Raw genomic sequence first — 19,895 nt, 5'->3', positions numbered from 1 at the left:
GGCATGGGAGGGGATGCTGTGGGTGGGGCTTGAAGTTTTGCAGATTATCAGTACTTCTGCCCATGTCCCACTGATAGCACTCACACCTCCCTAATTACAAAGGAGGCTGGAGAAAGTCATCTAGCTGTATGCTTAGAAGGAAGAGAAAATAAATTTTGTAAAAATTAGCCAGTGTATGCCCAGTATGTAAGCAATAAGAAATAAGGTGTATATTTTTACTGTTTTAACTAGAATACCACTTTCGCAGCCACACTGAATAAATATACAGTTAGTTCCATTTTAGTCTTTTGAGGATTACCTGAGATAATTCTTCATTATTCTTCTGAGGATTACTTAAGATAAATATCCGTTCTCTAGCCTGGCGATTGTGCAAACCTAAACAGAGGCAACCACAAAACTGTTAGTAGCAGAACTAAAAGGGGGAAGATCAGGTCTCTGACCTCTTGCACAGAATATTAGTTCCTAATCACACTAACCTCCTAGAGCATAGACACAACAGAGCCAAGACCCGGCTTGTGCCTCAAAAGTCAGCTTTATTGACACCAGAGTCAGTTGGAGGGTAAAGCTTCATCTACTCTGCAGTCGTACTAAGTGTGTAACTTTGTGAAAAGAACAGTTAAAAAAGAAAATGTACAGTGAAATTATTCACAGATAAACTATTTTGTGTTTTTACTAGCAAAATTCCACATGCACAAAAATAATAGACAAATAGCTGCAGGAGTCTCTCCTGAAGAAAAAAAAATAGCATGTCGTACAGCTTATCAAGATCAATAGTATTTCTTTAAAAGGGGCACCTTGGGCAATTTTAGTAATATCATTAAAGATCTGCTGAGCAAGGAGAATTGAGTTGAGTGAACATGTCTGAGTATCTCTGCATCTTTAGCTGCCGTAGAACTGCAACTGTTGGCATTTCAGTTTTTCTCATCAGTTATATTTTTTGATGTTTGAGGTAATGATAGATTTTGCTGGTCATCCTAAGGCTTACTTTGCCCTGGGAGGTCTTGAACCAAACTGAAAGCTCAGTGTAATCTCTGCCAGTTCTGAGAGCTTGAAGGGGAAAAAAAAGTATTCCATTAGAATACACAGGCACTAAGATGGTGTGGAAAAGAGGAAATGGGTCTTCGTGAAGTTGGATGAGGAGACTGGATTGAAAGCCTATGGATTCAGTTGTGAAGATGAGAAAGTGATGGGGGTGTGGGGTTACCAGAACCACATTGGGTAAGTGGGCAGCTACAGGAAGGCCTTTAGTAATATATGTGTGTGTGTGTGTGTGTGTGTAAATATATGTATTTAGTCTTTTTTTAAAATTTTTATTGGAGTATAGTTGATTTACAATGTTGTGTCAGTTTCAGGTGTACAGCAAAGTAAACTTGCCATACCTACACATATATCCACTCTTTTTGAGATTCTTTTTCCCATACAGGCCATTACAGAGTATTGAGAAGAGTTCTCTGTGCTGTACAGTAGGTCCTTATTAGTTACCTATACTATATATAGTAGTGTGTATATGTCAATGTATTTAGTCTTATAAGTCCTACTCAGCATACTGATTTAAAGAAGAGGAAGAGGAAGGGTCCAGTGTGAAGAAGAAGCACGTGGGTGGTCGGGATACAGAAGCGGTTTCTCACTTCCCCTTCCTTGTGTCTCACTGTCACCGCTGTCCACAGCTCTGGCTACCTTCCAGCCTCTCTCTCTCAGCTCCTTGGCCACTGGGGCATCAGGCTAGTAGAAAAAAAAAAAATCCTATTTTTTTCCTGTGCCCTTTTTTCTCCCTGATTTTCACTGCCAGGATAATGGAGGAGAAAAAAACTGCTATTTATGTGTGTGTTAGTTTATGTATTACTGAGTACCTACTATGAACCAGGCATTGTACTGGATACCAGGGAAACAGTGAACAGAGGTCCCTGCCCACTGAGAGCTTTCATTCTGTTCAGCAAAAAGCTTCTGAGATGGAGAATTAATGTTCAGACATCAGCCAAAGAAAGCCTACGTACCTGCCAGGCTCCTAGTGAAGCCTTAGAAAAGACAGAGACGAAAGTCACTTCCCTGCTAGTAACTAGTAACATGTCTTTTAATGTTCACACGTAGATGAGATCATTTTTAATTTTTTCCTCTTAGTCAACAAACTATAAATATGATGACTTCAAAATTCATTGTTCTCCCCTTGTTTATAGCAATTTGTTAAAATCAAAATGTGTTTGTATGAAACTACAGGATGTTAGGACTATGGATTTTAAAGATGGTAAAATTCAAGGCTCACAGAGGATACCTAGTTCTTTCCAAGGACATTCAAATCATGGGCCACAGAGTCAAGTCTAAAACCTGAGTGTTGGGCCCTGGGCTTGAGGTTTGTTCATTAAATTATATCATTACTAGTGTCTTCGGTAAATCATGACATGCTTGAATGACACAGCTATGATTGGCATCTTATAGCAAGACCTAGCCTGTGTTTGTGAATGGCCAAGTTACAGATGCCATTAAATAGAAAATGATTACCCTTTATGATACAAGTGTCAATAGGAATCCAAATCCTGAACTTGCTGGCTGTTCTCAGCTAGAGAGAGTTTGACTTGGCTTGCAATTATTTTTCAAGAAATACTCCCCATGTGCTTTAGTCATTTCTCATTCTGTGTCCCACACTTGGATATCTTCCCAATTTTAGAATATGAATTATTGAGCTTCCATAAAACACTGCTATGGATTTTAATTTCACCTTTTAAAATGAGTTCCGGGACTTCCCCGGTGGTCCAGTGGTAAAGAATCCACCTTCCAGTGCAGGGGACGCAGGTTCAATTCCTGGTTGGGGAACTAGGATCCCACGTGCAGTGGGGCAACTAAGCCCTTGCGGCGCAACTACTGAGCTCCTGCGCCTCAACGAGAGAGACCACGCACCATAACTAGAGAGAGAAAATTCGCACGCCACAACTAGAGAGAAGCTCTCACGCCACAACGAAGAGCCCGCACCACAATGAAAGATCCCACATGCCTCAACTAAGACCCGACGCAACCAAAAAAAAAAAAGTCACCATTCTTAAAGGTATTATAATGCTCGTTTCTTAATTCTCTAGGGATTACTTCAGGATTGTTTGTTTTAATGTAGTTTTATCTTCTGTTTCAAGAGATTAAGATTTTGTCTGCCCCTGGAAGAGGGAGAAATAAAATCATGATGACCTCATCATTTTTCACTGGGATGGAGTCATGGGGAGGATACTGGTGAGACCAGTGGGCTTCCCTTTGATGGGAATCACCTCTCGGATTCTCCACCAGGTTATCATAATTCCAGGAAAGAATGAGGGGGAGCTTGCCCACGTTAGGGACTTTTTGAAAACTGATGGTAAGCAATCAGACGTAAATCTGAAGAAAAATGATTCCTAGAAACATCCAAAATTTTACCTAACTGCTCAAGCAGATGAGTTAAACATATCAGATTGGAATCATGAGTGAAAACTCCTGTAAATGCTCTTATCTTTTGAGCTTTTAAGCATAAAAGCATTTCATCTACTAGGATTAGGCAAAGGAACCTGAATGATGGAACTGGCATATCTGCTTAGCTTTTTTGAGGAGTTTAGGGAATTCTCACTTTATCACCACCTTCCGAGTAAGGAGTAAGCCAATGTGTACCTTGCAAGAAATGAAATGTGTACTTTCTCCTCCGATTACCTGCTGTCAGTTGTTTAGATCAGAACATTTTTCTTTTCTGTACAGCCCATATTTCTGAATGGAAAATATAGAGATTGCAGTAAAATAAATGATATTCTAGGTATTAGCTGTAACATTTCTGTTAGGAGACAATGCGGAAAGCACAGTAAAATAAATGGTAGGCTAACTATTTGCTATAATGATGGTGTGTGCATGGCTGGGGGAACACCTCACAAGTGTAGCAAACACCTTAGCATGACCTTGAGTTTTGTCTTACCACTTATTAGCTTGTTCCTTTTTTGTCATTTTCCCCTGGGCTGACCTCTCATTTGTATTAGATTTATTGTGTGACCATCATATAAATCAAACAGATATATCTATAACATGCAAGATTTCAGACATTAGAGCCAAAGGGGTGGTAACCAAGAATCTGCTATATGCAGTCTGTGTTTTGTTTTAATTAGTGTCACTTGGGCACTTGATACCTAATCTCTCTGTGTTTTTATTCTCCTAGCAGTAAAATATGGGAGTTGGGCTCTACGAATTTGGAGGTTTGTTTCAGCTCTAACACGGTAGTTTTAATTACCACCCTCTGAACAAGCAGTAGTGTTTGTTTATTAATTTGCACATTTTATAAGGTATGAAGCCACTTCTAAGATGAAGCAAGTATTTGATAATACATTGCTATGTCTCCATTTCATCATTTTTCTCTTTCATTCTATATTTTCAAGATGTTTCTGTTCATATCAATGAAATTAGTAGCTCTTTTAAACAGCAGAATGGCCCCTGTGTTGGCCAGATAACAATACTTAACTTGTTATCACATCTCTGTAAATATCTAGTACTGGACAATTTCCAAAGTTGTTTATATTATCCATACATGAGGACAGGTTATTCATCTATTCATTAACTCACATTTGCAAACTAACTGTTGATGTTCCAAATCCTTACAATATTATACTGGTTATTCTTAAGAGGATACAATCATCTTTAATAATTATTTTGTACTCTTTGTATGAAAAACAAATAAGTATCAATATCTTCGCTGTGGCAACCAGGTTTTTTTTAAACCTCAAATTAAGGAAATATTGACCTCTTTGGTGTTAACTTATCCAAAGTCCTTTGATTTCATGAGTAGCATTTTGAAAATGAGCTGGCATAAAAAATAGGGGGAGAATAAGGAATATTTTTATTGATGATCTTTTAAGAGTAATTTTACTGAAGTAGATGGGTTTAATGAATATTTTTATTGAGGAACCTTAAGAGTAATTTTTCTTGAGATCCTCCAAGAGAATATATGCCTTTGACTAAAGTGGCTTTAAATTTTTGCTCACCAGCGGAGTTGAATTGCATCACGAGTGACTGGTACAAGTACTGGTCAGTTCAACCCCTTATGCTGTGAGTTAGCACATCGTTGTCTCAGAGGGTGTGTTTTGATTAATCGTTTCTGAAGCTGATCTCCTGCCTGCTATCTGAGTTGGCTCTCTTCCAGTCCTTGTTAATTGTCCAAGTACATGCTGATCGGAGTCAGGCAGGAGAATAAATATAAAAGCCTTTCTGTTAATTTCTTCATTTGTTTCCACCTTCTATAAAGTGCTTTATTAATCTGTGGTAATAATGGACTCCTTGAGTAGATTTACTATAGCCTCAGAAATTGGGAAAACATTGAAAGAGTCACAGTTTTTACTGAAAGTTGATCGTCCTTGTGTTTTCAAGAACAGCTTTTTTTTTTTTTTTTTTTTTTTCAGATTTAGAAGGATCGCATTTTGAATAACTGAAAATTTTTGTTTGCTTAGCTGGCAGCACATTAGATCCGACCAATTTGTCTTAGCTTATTTATACTCAACTCAGACTATCATTTCCACACGATGAGGTATCAGGGGAGTTTATGCTGATATTTTTATGTTGACTGTGTTCAGTGACATTTACATTCTGGCCTGGGGAACACAAAAGAGATATTTCTTGGAGTCTTCTGGCAACGTGTATTTTTTAAGTTCATCAAAAAATGCAAATGCTGAAAATCCTATTGCTATTATAGTTAGTTTTATGACATCTGTTAATATTACTACTGCTTTGAACAAATGTATATTAAATATGCACCTGGATGGAAGCTCATCTTTCTTGAAGAACATCTAAAGTTACACATATATGTGTTGGCGTTTTGATGTTTTCCTCCTTTCTCTATACTTTACTCTATTTTTTCCATTAGAGTTGAAGAAATAAAAATAGAATAAGATGAAGTAAGAAGGAAGGCAGTTACAGGGGATTAAAAAAAAAAAAGGAAGTGGAAAACAGTGATTTTTACCTGTATGTCACAGGGGAAAGAAAATCACATTTTTAAGAGGTATAGGGGTCTCAAAATGAACAGACATCACAAAAGGTCCTTGCAGATAGGCAGAGTTTCAGTGTAACTTTCCAATTATTTCATAAATAGTGAATGGAGACTGGAAATCAGTTGTGTGGGTTCCATGTACATTTTGGTGTAATTAGCTATTCACTTTAGGCTCTTGTGGCCACTGGCAGATGTCCGTGGGAGGTCACTTGGATGATCCACCTCTCAGAGGCTTTCTCTCCGTTGCTGAAAGGCATGCTCCCATTGTCTCTCCTTGGCATCCACCACGTCATACTGTAGAATATTTCATTTGCTATTGTTTGTAAACAAAGTAAATGAATTCATCAACTATATGAACATTTCCTCTCAACAGCACACTAATAGTTTTTGCAATGAAAGTAAGACAAAAGACCTGAATTGTTCCCAAAATAATTGGTTTACAAATATGAAATGGTTAGGCCTGTTTGAAGGAATACCTCAACTGTATGATAGAAACCACTTTATTTAGTGGATGGCTGTTTTCAGTGTGTAGTGTGCAAAACAGCAGTAGCAGCTTGTGTGATATGCCTCATTCCTTCCCCTGTGGGATCTATTTCCTTTTGCTATACAGCATTTTAAAAGTTTTATGTTCAGCACAGTGGTCGTCTAAGAGTGTAGCAACTAGGGCACATATAATAAATTGCTTCCTTGATTCTATGCCTGATGCACACTTCAAAATTAAAAGGTCCAAACCCAAATTCTATATTCCCATAGCCCCAAACCTGCCCCTCTGTCTTTTGACAGCTCTTTTTTTTCCATTTGCTCAGGTCTACAACTTTGGGGTTGTCCTGCTTTTGTCTTTCTCACCTATTGCTGTTGGCTCTATCTTTAAAAAAACAGACAAAAAAAACCCCCATAATATCCAGCCAGTTCTACCAGCCCCTCACTTTTTCCCAGTCCAATTCACCCCCAACTCTCATCTGAGTTATTTTAATCATCTCTCACTACACTCCCTGCTTCCATCTTTGCATACACGAGTTTTCCCAGCATATTCTCAACGTGGCAGTCAGCACGATTCTTACACTTACATCCATTACATTCCCAGCACTCTTATTCAAAACTCTATACTGGCTTCTTCTCTTATCCAGAGTAAAATCCAAAATCTTTGCTGGCACCTGAGCCCCAGATGATCTGCTCCCCAGTGCTTCTCCAGTGTCACCTCCCACCACCATCCCCTTCCCTCTCTGCCTGGCCCACGCCGGCTTCATCACTGTGTCCCCTGTATGGCACACTACTCTTTGGGGGGCACCTGGAATACCTTTCCTGCAGTTGTCGTCATGCCTTGCTGTCTCTCCCTTTAGACCTCTGTTCAATATCAGGCTGTCAGAGAGGCCCCCTTGAACAACCCTAAATAAATAGCCATCCTCTACAATCATGTCATTTCCTTCCTACTGACTTTTATTTATGTTCCTTCATGGTGCTTATTACCACATGAGATATATATATATATATTTTATTGGTCAGGTCCCCCTTCTATTCCAGAATAGAAGCTTCTTGATGGCAAACCTGTTTGTAGACTTCTCTATTCCTAGCACATAGAACAGTGCCTGGCACACAGCAGATACTCCATAAATATTTGCTGAATGAGTGAGTGATACAAGGCAGAAATCTCACCCTGCACAATGTCAAATGTTGCTCAGTGCTGCACTGTCTTGGGGAGAGAAATAACTCTGTGAAATACCAAAGAGCAAAGACTACTTTGCAAATCTTAACTGGCACACATCAGTAGGAAGAGAGGGGTTGTTATAGGCTTAGAAGTCTTTGAAGGCTTCATGGCGCAGATAAGACCAGGACTCAGCCTGGGATGATGGGTAGTGTTTAGAGTTAGATGCAAGTAAATGGAGAGATTGCCAATCATATGCAAATGCCAGGGAGACAGTGGGAGATTCATTATTGGATTCTGGGGAATAAAAACCTCAGATGCTGATACCTATATTCTAGAGGTATTTTCAGTGAAGTATCATTTGAAGCTGTTGGAGTGGATGAGTATCTAAAAATGAGAGTATAGCTGGAAGAAGGCAGAGACTGGACCTCAGGAAGTGGCTGTGTTTAACAGATAGGGTGAGGGGTAAAGCCGTTAAAGGCAAAACGGAAGAGAAGGCCAGATATGTTGAAAAGAAGCCAAAAAATGAGGTTCCAAAGGAAGATAAGACATTGAAAGACAAAAATGTTTCAAATATTGAGGCAAAGTCTAGTAGAAGAGCTTTTGAAAGGCCATTGGGCTTGAAACTTAAGAGGTCATGGGTAGACTTTGTGCCATGTAAGTGATGGGAAGGGATGCAGGCTGGATGGAATGAGCTTCAAAGTGAGCACGTGGGAAAGCAGGGCAGCTGGTACGGATAACAGGCTCAGGAAGTTAGGCAGGAAAAGGACCAAGATATAAACGTGATCAAGGAGCAGGGCCAGAGCTGAGGGATCTGCTGTTCCGGTGCACACGAGATAAGCCCTCCTTTCCCTGCCTATGCCCAGGACAGAGGAACCACGTCTCAGAATCCCTCAGCCCACCCTCTTAGATAACCCACCGGTTCTGTTGTTATCTGCCCATGCCACAGAGGACACCTTGTCACCTTGTCCCTTTTGTTGACCCAGGTCCATTTGTAGACATTAGGAGAAACAGTCATATTGGACTTGCATTGACTTTTCTGCCTTAGCTTTTTCTGCCTTGACCATCTTTTCTAACAGTGCACATCTTATTGTCTTCAGGTGAAAATGCCGCTCGGCACAGCCCTGTCTTGGGGAGAAAATAAGAGCTCTGTAAAATACAGAAAAGCGTTCATTCCCTTGCAGCTTTCAACGAACCCATGAATTATTAGCAACAGAGTCAAATGAGCACATGTCAGAAGCTTAGACCGCCAACAGGCGTCTGCAATGCACACACAATTCGTTATGCACCCTAAGAGTTGCCGCAGGAAAACTGCTTATTGCTGGTCTTGTTAAAATGGATTTTTATTTCTTCTTCATACCAGGTCATTTATTTTTTTTTTCAACACTAATGATATGTGTAGGAACGTAAGCATAATATATGAGAATGCTGAGGAATTTTTTAATAGGGCTGGATATAGGTAGGGAGGTGGAGAAGGGAATAGATGGAAAGAGGATTATGGTCATTTTTCTAAGATTTCCAGGTAAAGAGCACCAGTCTCCTTTATTTGCACTTCTCTTTTACGTGGGCGGTCTCTAAAGAATAGCTGAGTAAATTTCTAATGGAGCAGATGACAAGTTCCTGTGGGACCAGCTCATTGCTGCTCCCTGGTTTCCAGCTAGAAAACCCTCAAGAGAAGGGGGACATATCACTGTCATCTCTGTGTTCCTCTCAGCTTTTAGCACAATGTCAGGCTCCCATTAGATGCTCAATGACTGTTTGCTGATTTCTCCATCTTCATCACAATAGGTTAGAGCCTGTAGTTCCTTGGAGATCATCAAGTTCATTGCTTCTCAGTGTTAACACGCATACTAACCACCCAGGGATCTTTATAATATGCAGCTCTGCTCCTGTGGGTCTGCAGTGAGGCCTGATTGTGCATTTCCCACCAGCTCCTAGCGGTGCTTCAACCACACTTTGCGTAGCAGGGATCTGGTGGAATGCATTTCCCAGGGCCCCCCCTCCCCTGCCCCGCCGCCTACCTCTGTGGGTGGGCTGAGGGGACCCAGAGCCAGAAGATGATCAAAGTTCTTCTTCATGAAATGTCGAAGGTGACTGAAGAGAATTTGAGCTCTGATATTTTTTTAAATATTTAGATAAAGATTTAATATGAAGCAGAATATAAAATGTGATTAAGGAAATTTGTAAAAAATAAAAATGTAAACTGTTATAAAAATGTAAGACAAATGGAAGGGATTTTTTTGCAGTTGAAAATTCCCTCTTCAGTTTATACTCCCAGTTGGCCTCCAGGGGATGCATTCTGATCAGATGCTCTTAAGGGTACTTTAGTGGAAAAGTTTCAGAAGCACTAACGTAGTACCGATGAGGAAATGGGGACCTGGGGAGGTTCAAATAGCTAGTTAGTCTAATAATAACTAACTTTTAAAAATTTATTTGTTTTTTTAATTTAAGTATAGTTGATTTACAATGTTGTGTTAATTCCTGCTGTACAGCAAAGTGATATATATATATATATATATATATATATATATATATATATATATATATATATATTCTTTTTTATATTCTTTTCTGTTATGGTTTATCCGAGGATATTGAATATAGTTCCCTGTGCTATACAATAGGACCTTGTTGTTTATCCATTCTATATAATAATCACTAACTTTTACTGGTCTCTTACTATGAGCAAGGCGTGGTGCACAAAACATATATCATCACATTTAATATCAGGCTAATTTTCTCAAGTCCATATCACTGTTGTTTCCATTTGGATCTGAGGAAACTGAGGCTTCGAGGAGCTGGGTAGTTTGCCCCAGAAGTTACCTGAAAGTCCCTGCTGTCAAGTACGGAGTTTCAGATCCTCCTGAAGTGAGAAGGCCTGGGGCTGGAACCAGACTATATCACTTCTGTCCAGGACTCCACGGAGAAGCTGGGCTAAACCAGGACGATGCACCTGGCAGCCCTCAGCGTTTCCAAGGAGTGCCTTTGACGATTATGGAAATGTGTCTCGTATGGATCGGGGTATTTATTCCTTCCTTGTTTCTTTCATGATAACAGTAAGCAGATTAACTAGGTTTTCTGTTCAGTAACTGAGCCCCGGTTCTAGGCTCAGAGAAAACCAATAGTTTCTCACTAATGTGTACTTTTCCTGCCAAGCAGCCATCGGAGTTAAAGGAAAAGAGTGTCTATAATGAGCTTCTATAAATTGCATTACTAGGTGACAGTTAATGGCTTTCATTCCTTACACAAATGGGATTAAAAAGAGTAGTGCCCGGAGTGCTGTAAAGAGTGACTGCTCCGCTTCTCTGCATTTCAACTCAGCATTCTGGAAGCTATCCAGACAAATCTTCTGGATTTTTCCATGCTTGTGATACTACACCTCCCATGTTTGTGGTAGCAAATATGCACTGAGCTCATCATGGGATGAGGCTAAACGTGCCTGCTGCCCCCAGATCTCCCTGGTGACCAAGGGCGGGTGCAGCAAGAGCTTCAGCCCCAGTGGCAGGTCTGTTTTTCTTGTTCATTATGGCTCTCCGTCCTATAAAAATAGACCAAATTTTTCCTCTTCCCTCTAATGAATCCCTGACATTTCCAAACGTGAGAAACACTGGGTCATTTCTATGAAGTGAGATTTTTGTAGAGGTTTCGGTTTGGATAAAGCCAAGACGCTTTGAAATTATACAGTCTGACATTGCCGAGATCATCTGTAGATCCCAGGGTAAGTAGAAACCCTGAGGTTTTGTATCTCTCCCCTTAAACTAATAAACATTAAACACGCGCTAAAGAAAAAATATGATTCTGAACCACACGATATCATCATTTTGAAACTTATTTCATACTGACGGCTGAGAATATGTAAAAATTTAACACAGCTCGTTAAGCAAGAAATACAACAGGAGCTGAAACGCCACACGGCAGGGCAGTTCAGAACACTTCCACGCCTGTGAATTACATGCTAAAGACTCCATCCAGTGGCTTAGCGGTGCCCTCTGTTTATCAGCGGCAGTAAGCAGTGCCTAGCCTTTGTGAGAGTAAGAAGCTGAGGGACCCAGGACTCACTCTATACGTAAATGGCATGTGTAGTCAGCTCTAAATCTTAATTTGAGGTTTGATTGAGAGGCGCAGGGAAGCTGCTCCACAGGAAAATATCTCCTCTAACGAAGCCTAAAAGCCACCATATGCACACTATGATTCCTGCTAAATCTGGCCATACTCTTCCCATTGTCTTTACGATACAAATATCCCTGAGAAAAATGATAGATTAAGTTCCTCACATCACAGTGTGAAGACATTTTTTTTAAGGTTTTTTTGGTGTGGACCATTTTTAAAGTCTTTATTGAATTTGTTACACTATTGCTTCTGTTTTATGTTTTGGTTTTTTGGTCCCGAGGCGTGTGGGATCTTAGCTCCCCAACCAGGGATCGAACCCGCAACCCCCTGCATTGGAGGGCAAAGTCTTAACCACTGGACCGCCAGGGATGTCCCTGGAGATATTTTTAGAGTCTTCCTTCAGAGCGTAGCAGGGGGGAAAGCTGTATTTTTTCCTAATGCACGGGGACACAAGGTCTTACCTTGTTGGAAGTTTGGGGTCGGGTAAGTATCCTTTGTGCCGGACCATTTTGATATAGTCTGTTATTACAACACAAAGCCTAACACATGGCAGCAAATTCAGACAACACTTTCCTTAAAGCATATCCTGCAGGTGAGCTTTGATACATATTTGCTTATCACTTATTCACTTGGCTATAGTGGGGAACACAGAAAGAATAAAGTACTTAAAAAACACAGGGCATGCATCTTCGTCATCACACGCCTTTCAAAACCATGAGTCAGTTTACCAAATCCTTTTTATTTTTTTATTTTTTTTAACATCTTTATTGGAGTATAAGTGCTTTACAGTGGTGTGTAAGTTTCTGCTGTATAACAAAGTGAGTCAGCTATATGTATACATATATCCCCATATCCCCTCCCTCTTGCGTCTCCCACCCACCCTTCCTATCCCACCCCTCTAGGTGGTCACAAAGCACCGAGCTGATCTCCCTGTGCTATGCGGCTGCTTCCCACTAGCTATCGACTTTACATTTGGTACTGTATATATGTCCATGCGACTCTCTCACTTCGTCCCAGCTTACCCTTCTCCCTCCCCGTGTCCTCAGGTCCATTCTCTATGTCTGCATCTTTATTCCTGTCCTGCCATACAGTACATTTCCCGGAGAGCATGGTGTATCACCACATTAGGCAAGAATCCTGGGAAATGTTTTCCTTTTTTATCAACTGGAGCCGATTCACAGAGCTTTGAATTTCAAGAGGTGACCGGTTTCTCTACCCATCCTCACTGTGATCATTTCACTGTCAAATTTAATTATGGATTAAATTCTTAAAGATCAACTTTTTTTTCTTAGTATGAATTTTCTAGTTAGCTGCTAAGATAAAATCTGAAAGGCATATGGTAGGTAATCATGGTTAACAAGTTAAATGATGCGGGCCAGCTAAGGGTATGTACCACGTTGCCAAGCAGAGCGGACCTCTCATCAAGTGACGCAGAAAAGCAGGGCACCAGCTCTCCCTTTCAGAGCCGTCTATTGGAGCTCCCAGTAAGTGCCTTAAGTCACAATGGCATTTGTCTGAATTTAACTCTGCTGTGGTAGCCCTGGGTACAGCAGCAGACAGACTGGTATCTTGCCATTGTCAGACTTGCCAGATTTGCCAACCAAACCAATTTACTTTTTAAACTATGATGATTAGAGGATTTATATTCTCCAAGAGCAGTAGACGTTATGCTAATGGGAGAGAGGCGGCCTTCCCCTTCTCGGGGAACATTTATCTCTCCTGGGTGATGACAGCTTTATGATTTTACTGAGAAAACCCATGGAAGGTACTTTTACAAAATCGACCGTCTTTCGAGATATTTCCAAGGGCAATGGCACAGGAAAAGAGGAACCATATTATGAAGCAGAAGCTTAATAAAACTCGGGAGTGAAAAACGAGATGTCATAACCATGAGGGGAAATTGACTTTCTTTCACTTGATCCATCCCATCCCATTGCATCCTCACATGTTATCCATTGCATTTCTTTATTCATAATGGACCACAATGGGGAAGTTATTCGTCCTGTGGTAAAGACCTGTGCGTTTGCTGTTTGACATGCTCTCCTGGGAAATTCTCAAAGTTAGGGGCCTTTGAGCTGCATTGTTCCTACTTGGCACAGGTAGAGGGGCTACCCCACCACTTCTTACTGCTGGAAGTCTTATCCTCGTTTCGATCAGAACTGCCTTTTGTTTTGAAGGGAGTTTGTTTTGCAGTCAGGTGTCTAAGGGAAACAGGCTGATGGTGACCCTGACTCCCACAGCATCGTTCCTGTACATCACGTGGTCCACAGGGCATGTGCAAGTTCATCCCCAAATCCTATGACTCAGCTTGAGTGAACTGCAGTCCTTTCCTCCTAACTGGGGCCGAGGAGGCAGCAGAAGACAGAGCTCCATCATTCTTCAAAATCTTCTTCCCTAGCTGCTCACATTGATCCTTTTTCTTTCTGTGTCACTTTGCTCTCATATGTTTTCCTCTTGATTTCTCTCTGGCTGTGACTTGTGCAAACTCTTCTCTTCTCCTTGATCATATCCTTGTGCTAATATTTCTACTATTTCATTTCTTCTCATTCTTCCCAAAGATTATTAAGTCATTTCCATCTCCTGTTCCTCCACTATCCTAAAGTCATCCTCTGCTCAGTTCCTTCCCTCTTGCATTATTTCCCTTCTAGACCTAAAGTAAGTCATAATGATGAGAGTAGTAATTATTGCATGTTGAAGCTGCTGTGTTTCAGGACACACTGGGCTACACACTTCACATTTGGCATCTCAATTAATCCCTGCAAATGAGAGGGTGGTATCATGCCCTTTTAACTGATGAGAATCAATGAGGTTCATAACAGTGATTAGTTGGCAGAGCTGCTGGTCCAGCGCAGTTTATCTGACTCCTGGTGTACAAAAAAAAAAAGCCATAGCTTGCTTAATGATGAGCTATAACTCATAGGCCTCAGGTGAATTTGAACAAATATCTACACCCTTTCACTCAGGGTATTCATTGACCTGTATCCATTGATGCAGATAAATTCCTTTTCCTGCAAACCTATCAATAATTATATACTGAATATTTAGCCTAAGAAATTCATAAATTGAGGTATGATAGGTAGACATAGTGGAGGACCAGGAGGAGGAAGAGGAGAGGAAAGGACCACAGAAGCAGCTGAAAGAGAAAAAAAATTAAGAGCTGGCTTGTCTATACTTTTAAAGCCTCTGCTCCAGCTAAGCTCTCCAGGAATCTGGGGCCATGTTGGAAGGTGAGATGAGGAGTCAGAGCCTCAAAGTGGTGGGATTTCATCTTGGTCCCACTCGCCCCTTTCCCATGAAACTGAAGGAGATTTCTTCCTGCCGAGGAGAAAACTGCAAATATATCTTGCAACTGTAAAATTGGTTTACCTAAGTATAAAAACTCACAAGGTTGGTTTTCAGTCAAAATGTACAGCATGCACATGATGTACCAACCCAACTAGTGAGGACCAGGTGCCTTTCTGGGCTCTCTTCCACTCTATCTGTAATATCACCACCAAATCCATCATGAAATCATTAGGTAAAAGGAAGAGGGGAATGGGGTATGAAGCAGGATAAGCATTAATGGAAAAAAAGCACCTGGGTTTGAGTCCAAGCCCCATCACTCCTATCACTTCATACATATATTGAGATCTGTTACATGTTTTGAATAATGGGAATACTAGTGCCATATATCCTGTCCTATTATTGTAAGAGCTAAACGAACTAGGGTACTTTAAAATGCTTTGTGAAATGTAAAACACTCTCCAAGGAAGGGAATAATTAGCATCATCATTTTTATTATTATTTACTATACTAACTTCAAAGCACGTGATTTCCCTTACTGGTTAATTCTAAAGAGGTTTGCTTCCAATGTTTTTTTCCAGCGTCTTAATAAATGGTATTTCAGTACTACGTTTTTTTAAAAAACAGGATCTCTCCTGAGTTTGTTTTGTATTTTGAAAGCTTTTGATTCCTTGGGCCAAGATATCAAGGAATCCAGCCTGCCCAGACACCTTTGTCACAGCCCCACATAAAGCCCCTACCCTGCTCCTGTCTGCAGGTTCCTGGGAGAGGTTCTGGGATGGAACGAGCCCTCGGCTGCCAGCCTCCAATTCAGTTAGCAGCTTTTGCCCAGCTTCGAGCAGCCATCTAATGAATAAGAGACCTGAAAGAAAATCTCAGATCTCAGAACTTCTGCTCTTCCAGTGGCCTGACTGCTTGCTTAAAATGGCCTTGGCCTCATTCACTTAAAAAAAAAAAAAAAAAAAAAACACTTGTGCACAGGTGTTAAGCAGGGCCCTGCAGTATGGGTTGGAGTTACACCCCACATACACATCTGTGGGCCTCCAGAGATTATAATTGTTGAGTTCATCAGGAGTAAGTGGGCATGCTTAGCAAGAAAATAGGATTGACTGCAGGAATTAAGCTGACAGCAGTAAGTGAATTAGTGGGCCAGATGCATCAGGCCTACAAAGTAAGGGCATGCAGCGTTGCAGGTCACATGACCTTGAGTGTGCCCACACGCCATAGGGCCAGGCTTCCTCTGAGAAATGGGCCATTACTGTGTTCACATATATCATAGAAAACAAATACATAGCTGCATGCTATTTCCACTTCTAAAAAAATTAGACAAATTTTAACTTTCTTTTCGTGGTTCAGAATAGGCAGGGGTTCTTTTGGTTGGTTGGTTGGTTGGTTTTAACTTGAAGTATAGTTGATTTACAATTTTATGTTAGTTTCCGGTGTACAACATAATGATTCAATATTTTTATAGCTTATGCTCAATTTAAAGTTATTATAAAATATTGGCTAGATTCCCTGTGCTATATAATATATCCTTGTAGCCTATTTATTTTATACACAGTAGTTTGTACCTCTTTAATCCCCTACCCCTATCTTGCCTGTCTCCCCACTGGTAACCAACCACTAGTTTGTTCTCTATATCTGTAAGCAGACTAGGCAATTTTGGCAAGGAAAGTTAATCGCTGAAAGAAAAGCTAGATATACAAGGTGTCTAGAAATATTAAATGTACTTCCGTTATCTTTCAAGATGTGAAGATAATAGTCCAAGGAAGAACCAGAAAGAAGCATGTATTCTGTCATCTCTCATAGGCTGCTCCCTGGTCAGAGAATATTCCAAATGGCTGTGGCTCCACATGACTTTTGATGGTGATGATAATGAAAATTCCCATTAATGCAGTTTCTTTATTTGAGGTTAGTATTAGATGACTGTGTCTAGCAAAGTCTCAGGATTTGACTAACACATCCATCTGCAGGTTTTAGTTGCTAACACAATGAAAATATAAGAAAAGAAGCAAAAGTCTTATTTCGGTAGAAGATCATGTGACCTTTTTAATCTTTAAAAATGTAGTTCCTTTTTGTTCTTTAGAGAAAGAAAAGTAGCTCCAACTCCCTAATACCTCGTTGTAAATAATTATTCTTCTGGCCTTTTTATTAGTGGGTTTTAGTTTAGAGTTTTATGGCAAGAATAATGTTTATAGGTTGGCACACCCTAAAAAAAATCACCTTGTTAAAAATTGTCCTACCATTTAAATATCATCATTTTGGCAGTGAATACCTTCTAAACTTCTCCTTCTCAATTGTGGGCATTAAGCCCATAAATAGGAATGCTAGAGGGGGAGAAAAAGGAGTCTCTTCCAGGAGAAGAAAAGCCTTGGAGAAGTGAATGGAAAATGTTGCCTCTGTTTAGCATGAATGAGCCTGGGATTTAAATAACATTCTTCAGGCCAGATAAATAGTTTTTCTTTGGCTTAGTAATCATGCATGGCATTCAAATATTTAAGTGAAATGTTTTCTGGCTTTCCTCACTTCCTCTTTGATCTTTACGTGCCCTGTTGTATTTTAACTCATCAGCTTCACCAAATAAAAACTCTAATTTATTCCTTTTAGTACGTGTAACAGAGGCAAATTTGCTGTAAGACATTGGAAATACACATAATCAAGTTTTTTGCTTTATACACATATATCCCTAAATGCTGAAATACACCAGGATAATTAAAGTAGTCGCTGCTTGATGGCTGCATCATGAGAGATTATGATCTCATTTATTCTTTTCTTTGCTCTCTTTTCAAGCTGTTCCACAATGACTATGCATTACATTTATTTTAAAATGAAGATGTTTTTAAAGAGAACTATTCCAAAATTTATTTGAATTCTTTGTCAGTAAACTTCATTTTGAGACACTGGTTATTTTGGAGTTTTGGGGGATTTTTTCTTTTGTTTTTAATTTTTATTGGAGTATAGTTGATTTACAGTATTGTGTTCGTTTCAGGTGTACAGCAAAGTGAATCACTTATTCATATGTCCACTCTTTTTTAGATTCTTTTCTCATATAGGCCATTACACAGTATTGAGTAGAGTTCCCTGTGCTATACAGTAGGTCCTTATTAGTTATCTGTTTTATATATAGTAATGTGTATATGTCAATCCCAATCTCCCAATTTATCCCCCCCCCCATTACCCCCTGGTAGCCATAAGTTTGTTTTCTACATCTGTAGCTCTACTTCTTTTTTGTAGATAAGTTCAGTTGTACCATTTTTTTAGATTCCACATATAAACGGGATCATATGATATTTGTCTTTCTCAAGACACTGGTTATTTTGACCCAGATCTGAATAGCCCCAAAGTCCAGTTGCAGCCAAGCTCCTCTGAAGTATTTACTGCATGGGAGTTCGATAAAGACAGCCTTACAGAATGTATGCACACATCTTGACAAGTCATAGCTGAAATCACATGAGCAAAAAGGAATTGCAAGTCTATTTTGTGTCTCTCCCTTTGTGTGACCGTCAGGCAAGGTAAATCATTACAGCCCTGATCACTCAATAGAATGCTAGGTTATTTTATGGGCAGGATTAATCTGCACCAGAGAAGGTGGGAATTCATGTTGGGCATTCAAAAAAAGGGAGACAAATAGAGTTTGCCCTAGAATCGTGCTATGGGTAAGGAGACAACCTCATGCTACCTTTATTACATGCTATGTGAACTATTTTCACTCTTATACAGGTGATCTTTTCTAGGTCTAATGATATATCAAATCTGGAGGATAAAAAAGTCTGTTACTTGTCACCTGGAAAGGGCCTGGTGATAATCTTTGCTGTGTCCATAGGGCTGATTAATCAAGTGTGACAAGACTGTCACCCCTTCTGTTTCCTAAAACTCAAAATGGATCATGAAGAAAGAATCAGGGCGAACCACTGATTTTCTTCATAACCTTTAACTGTACATAAACTCTGTATAAGCCTTTCAGACAATTGCCTAAAGTATTTGCATTTCCTAGAAATAGACTAAAAAGAATTAATCAGCTCTTCTATAAAACCCAACACAGATGACTGCTCGTGTTGATGCAGTGGACAGGCAGTTATTGAAAAGGCTTATTTATAATACTGTCTTTTCCTATCAGTAGTATCTTGACAAGCTACCAGTGAAGCATTGCACGTTAATCTTTACAAAAGGAGGAAATAAGGAAGTCGGAACCAGGGGTCTGTGACTCTGAAGTCTATTTTTTTTCTCCAAATGGCTTAGAAAGATCAGCTTTTGAACCCAAAAGATTTCAGCTCGGAAGCCAGTGTGAACCCCCCCCACTTTGTCCCGTCCCTCCCCCAACACTGTCCCTTCCCAGGAGTACATCTTGGGCCCGCTTGTTGTTTTTCCTTTTTGCTTCAGCAAAGCCTCCTTTTGCCCTTTCAGCTGAGTTGATTTGCCACATGAGAAGATAAGGAAGCCACACACTTCTCCACATAGGCGGTAGACAAACTCAGGAAAGGCCAAGGCAGCGTCTGCTCAGCCAAGGAGGAGCGGGTATTTGTGGCCATTGCAGTTTTCAATCTCGGGATTTTCAATCTCGGGACTCGCAAAGGTTCCTCCTCTGCCTTGAGATGCAGTGCATTCTCAGGAGGCCCACGTGTGGAATGTGACCACCGTTAGCGTTGTGTTTATCAGCGTGGGCCAAGCTTAGGGGACCCGAGATGATCTGTGTGCTTCCGCTGTCAGAATGCAATGACTGTTCTTCCAAATATCCTTTTGCAATCCCTGGGGCTGGGGTGAAATGCCAGCTGTGAGGTAATCCTCACCAAAAAGGGATCTGTGCTGCTTTGCATTCCCAGGCTATGAAAGGGATGCCGGAGAACTTGAGGGCCCACTTGGCTGTCCTGCTGAAGCTCTGATGAAGAGCCC

General features: G+C 40.3%; 1 protein-coding gene across 13 annotated transcripts in view; it reads left to right on the top strand.

Annotated features, from left to right (window-relative positions):
• Positions 1-19,895, top strand: part of CHRM3 (cholinergic receptor muscarinic 3) — a 534,793-nt gene that overhangs the window by 379,770 nt on the left and 135,128 nt on the right. For 5 of the 13 annotated variants that reach the window (XM_082407628.1, XM_082407625.1, XM_082407627.1 and 2 more), the window contains one exon: positions 16,815-16,916. The exons of the other annotated variants lie outside the window; for them this stretch is intronic. In XM_082407628.1, the coding sequence (XP_082263754.1) occupies positions 16,897-16,916 (20 nt within the window). In that variant the 5' untranslated portion in view covers positions 16,815-16,896. The remainder of the gene's footprint in view (positions 1-16,814; positions 16,917-19,895) is intronic. 13 annotated transcript variants of the gene reach the window in all.

This window comes from Balaenoptera borealis (genome assembly GCF_965194805.1).
Source record: "Balaenoptera borealis genome assembly, chromosome: 10".
In the NCBI taxonomy this organism is placed as follows: domain Eukaryota; kingdom Metazoa; phylum Chordata; class Mammalia; order Artiodactyla; family Balaenopteridae; genus Balaenoptera; species Balaenoptera borealis.
This window is presented reverse-complemented; position numbering and strand designations above follow the sequence as displayed.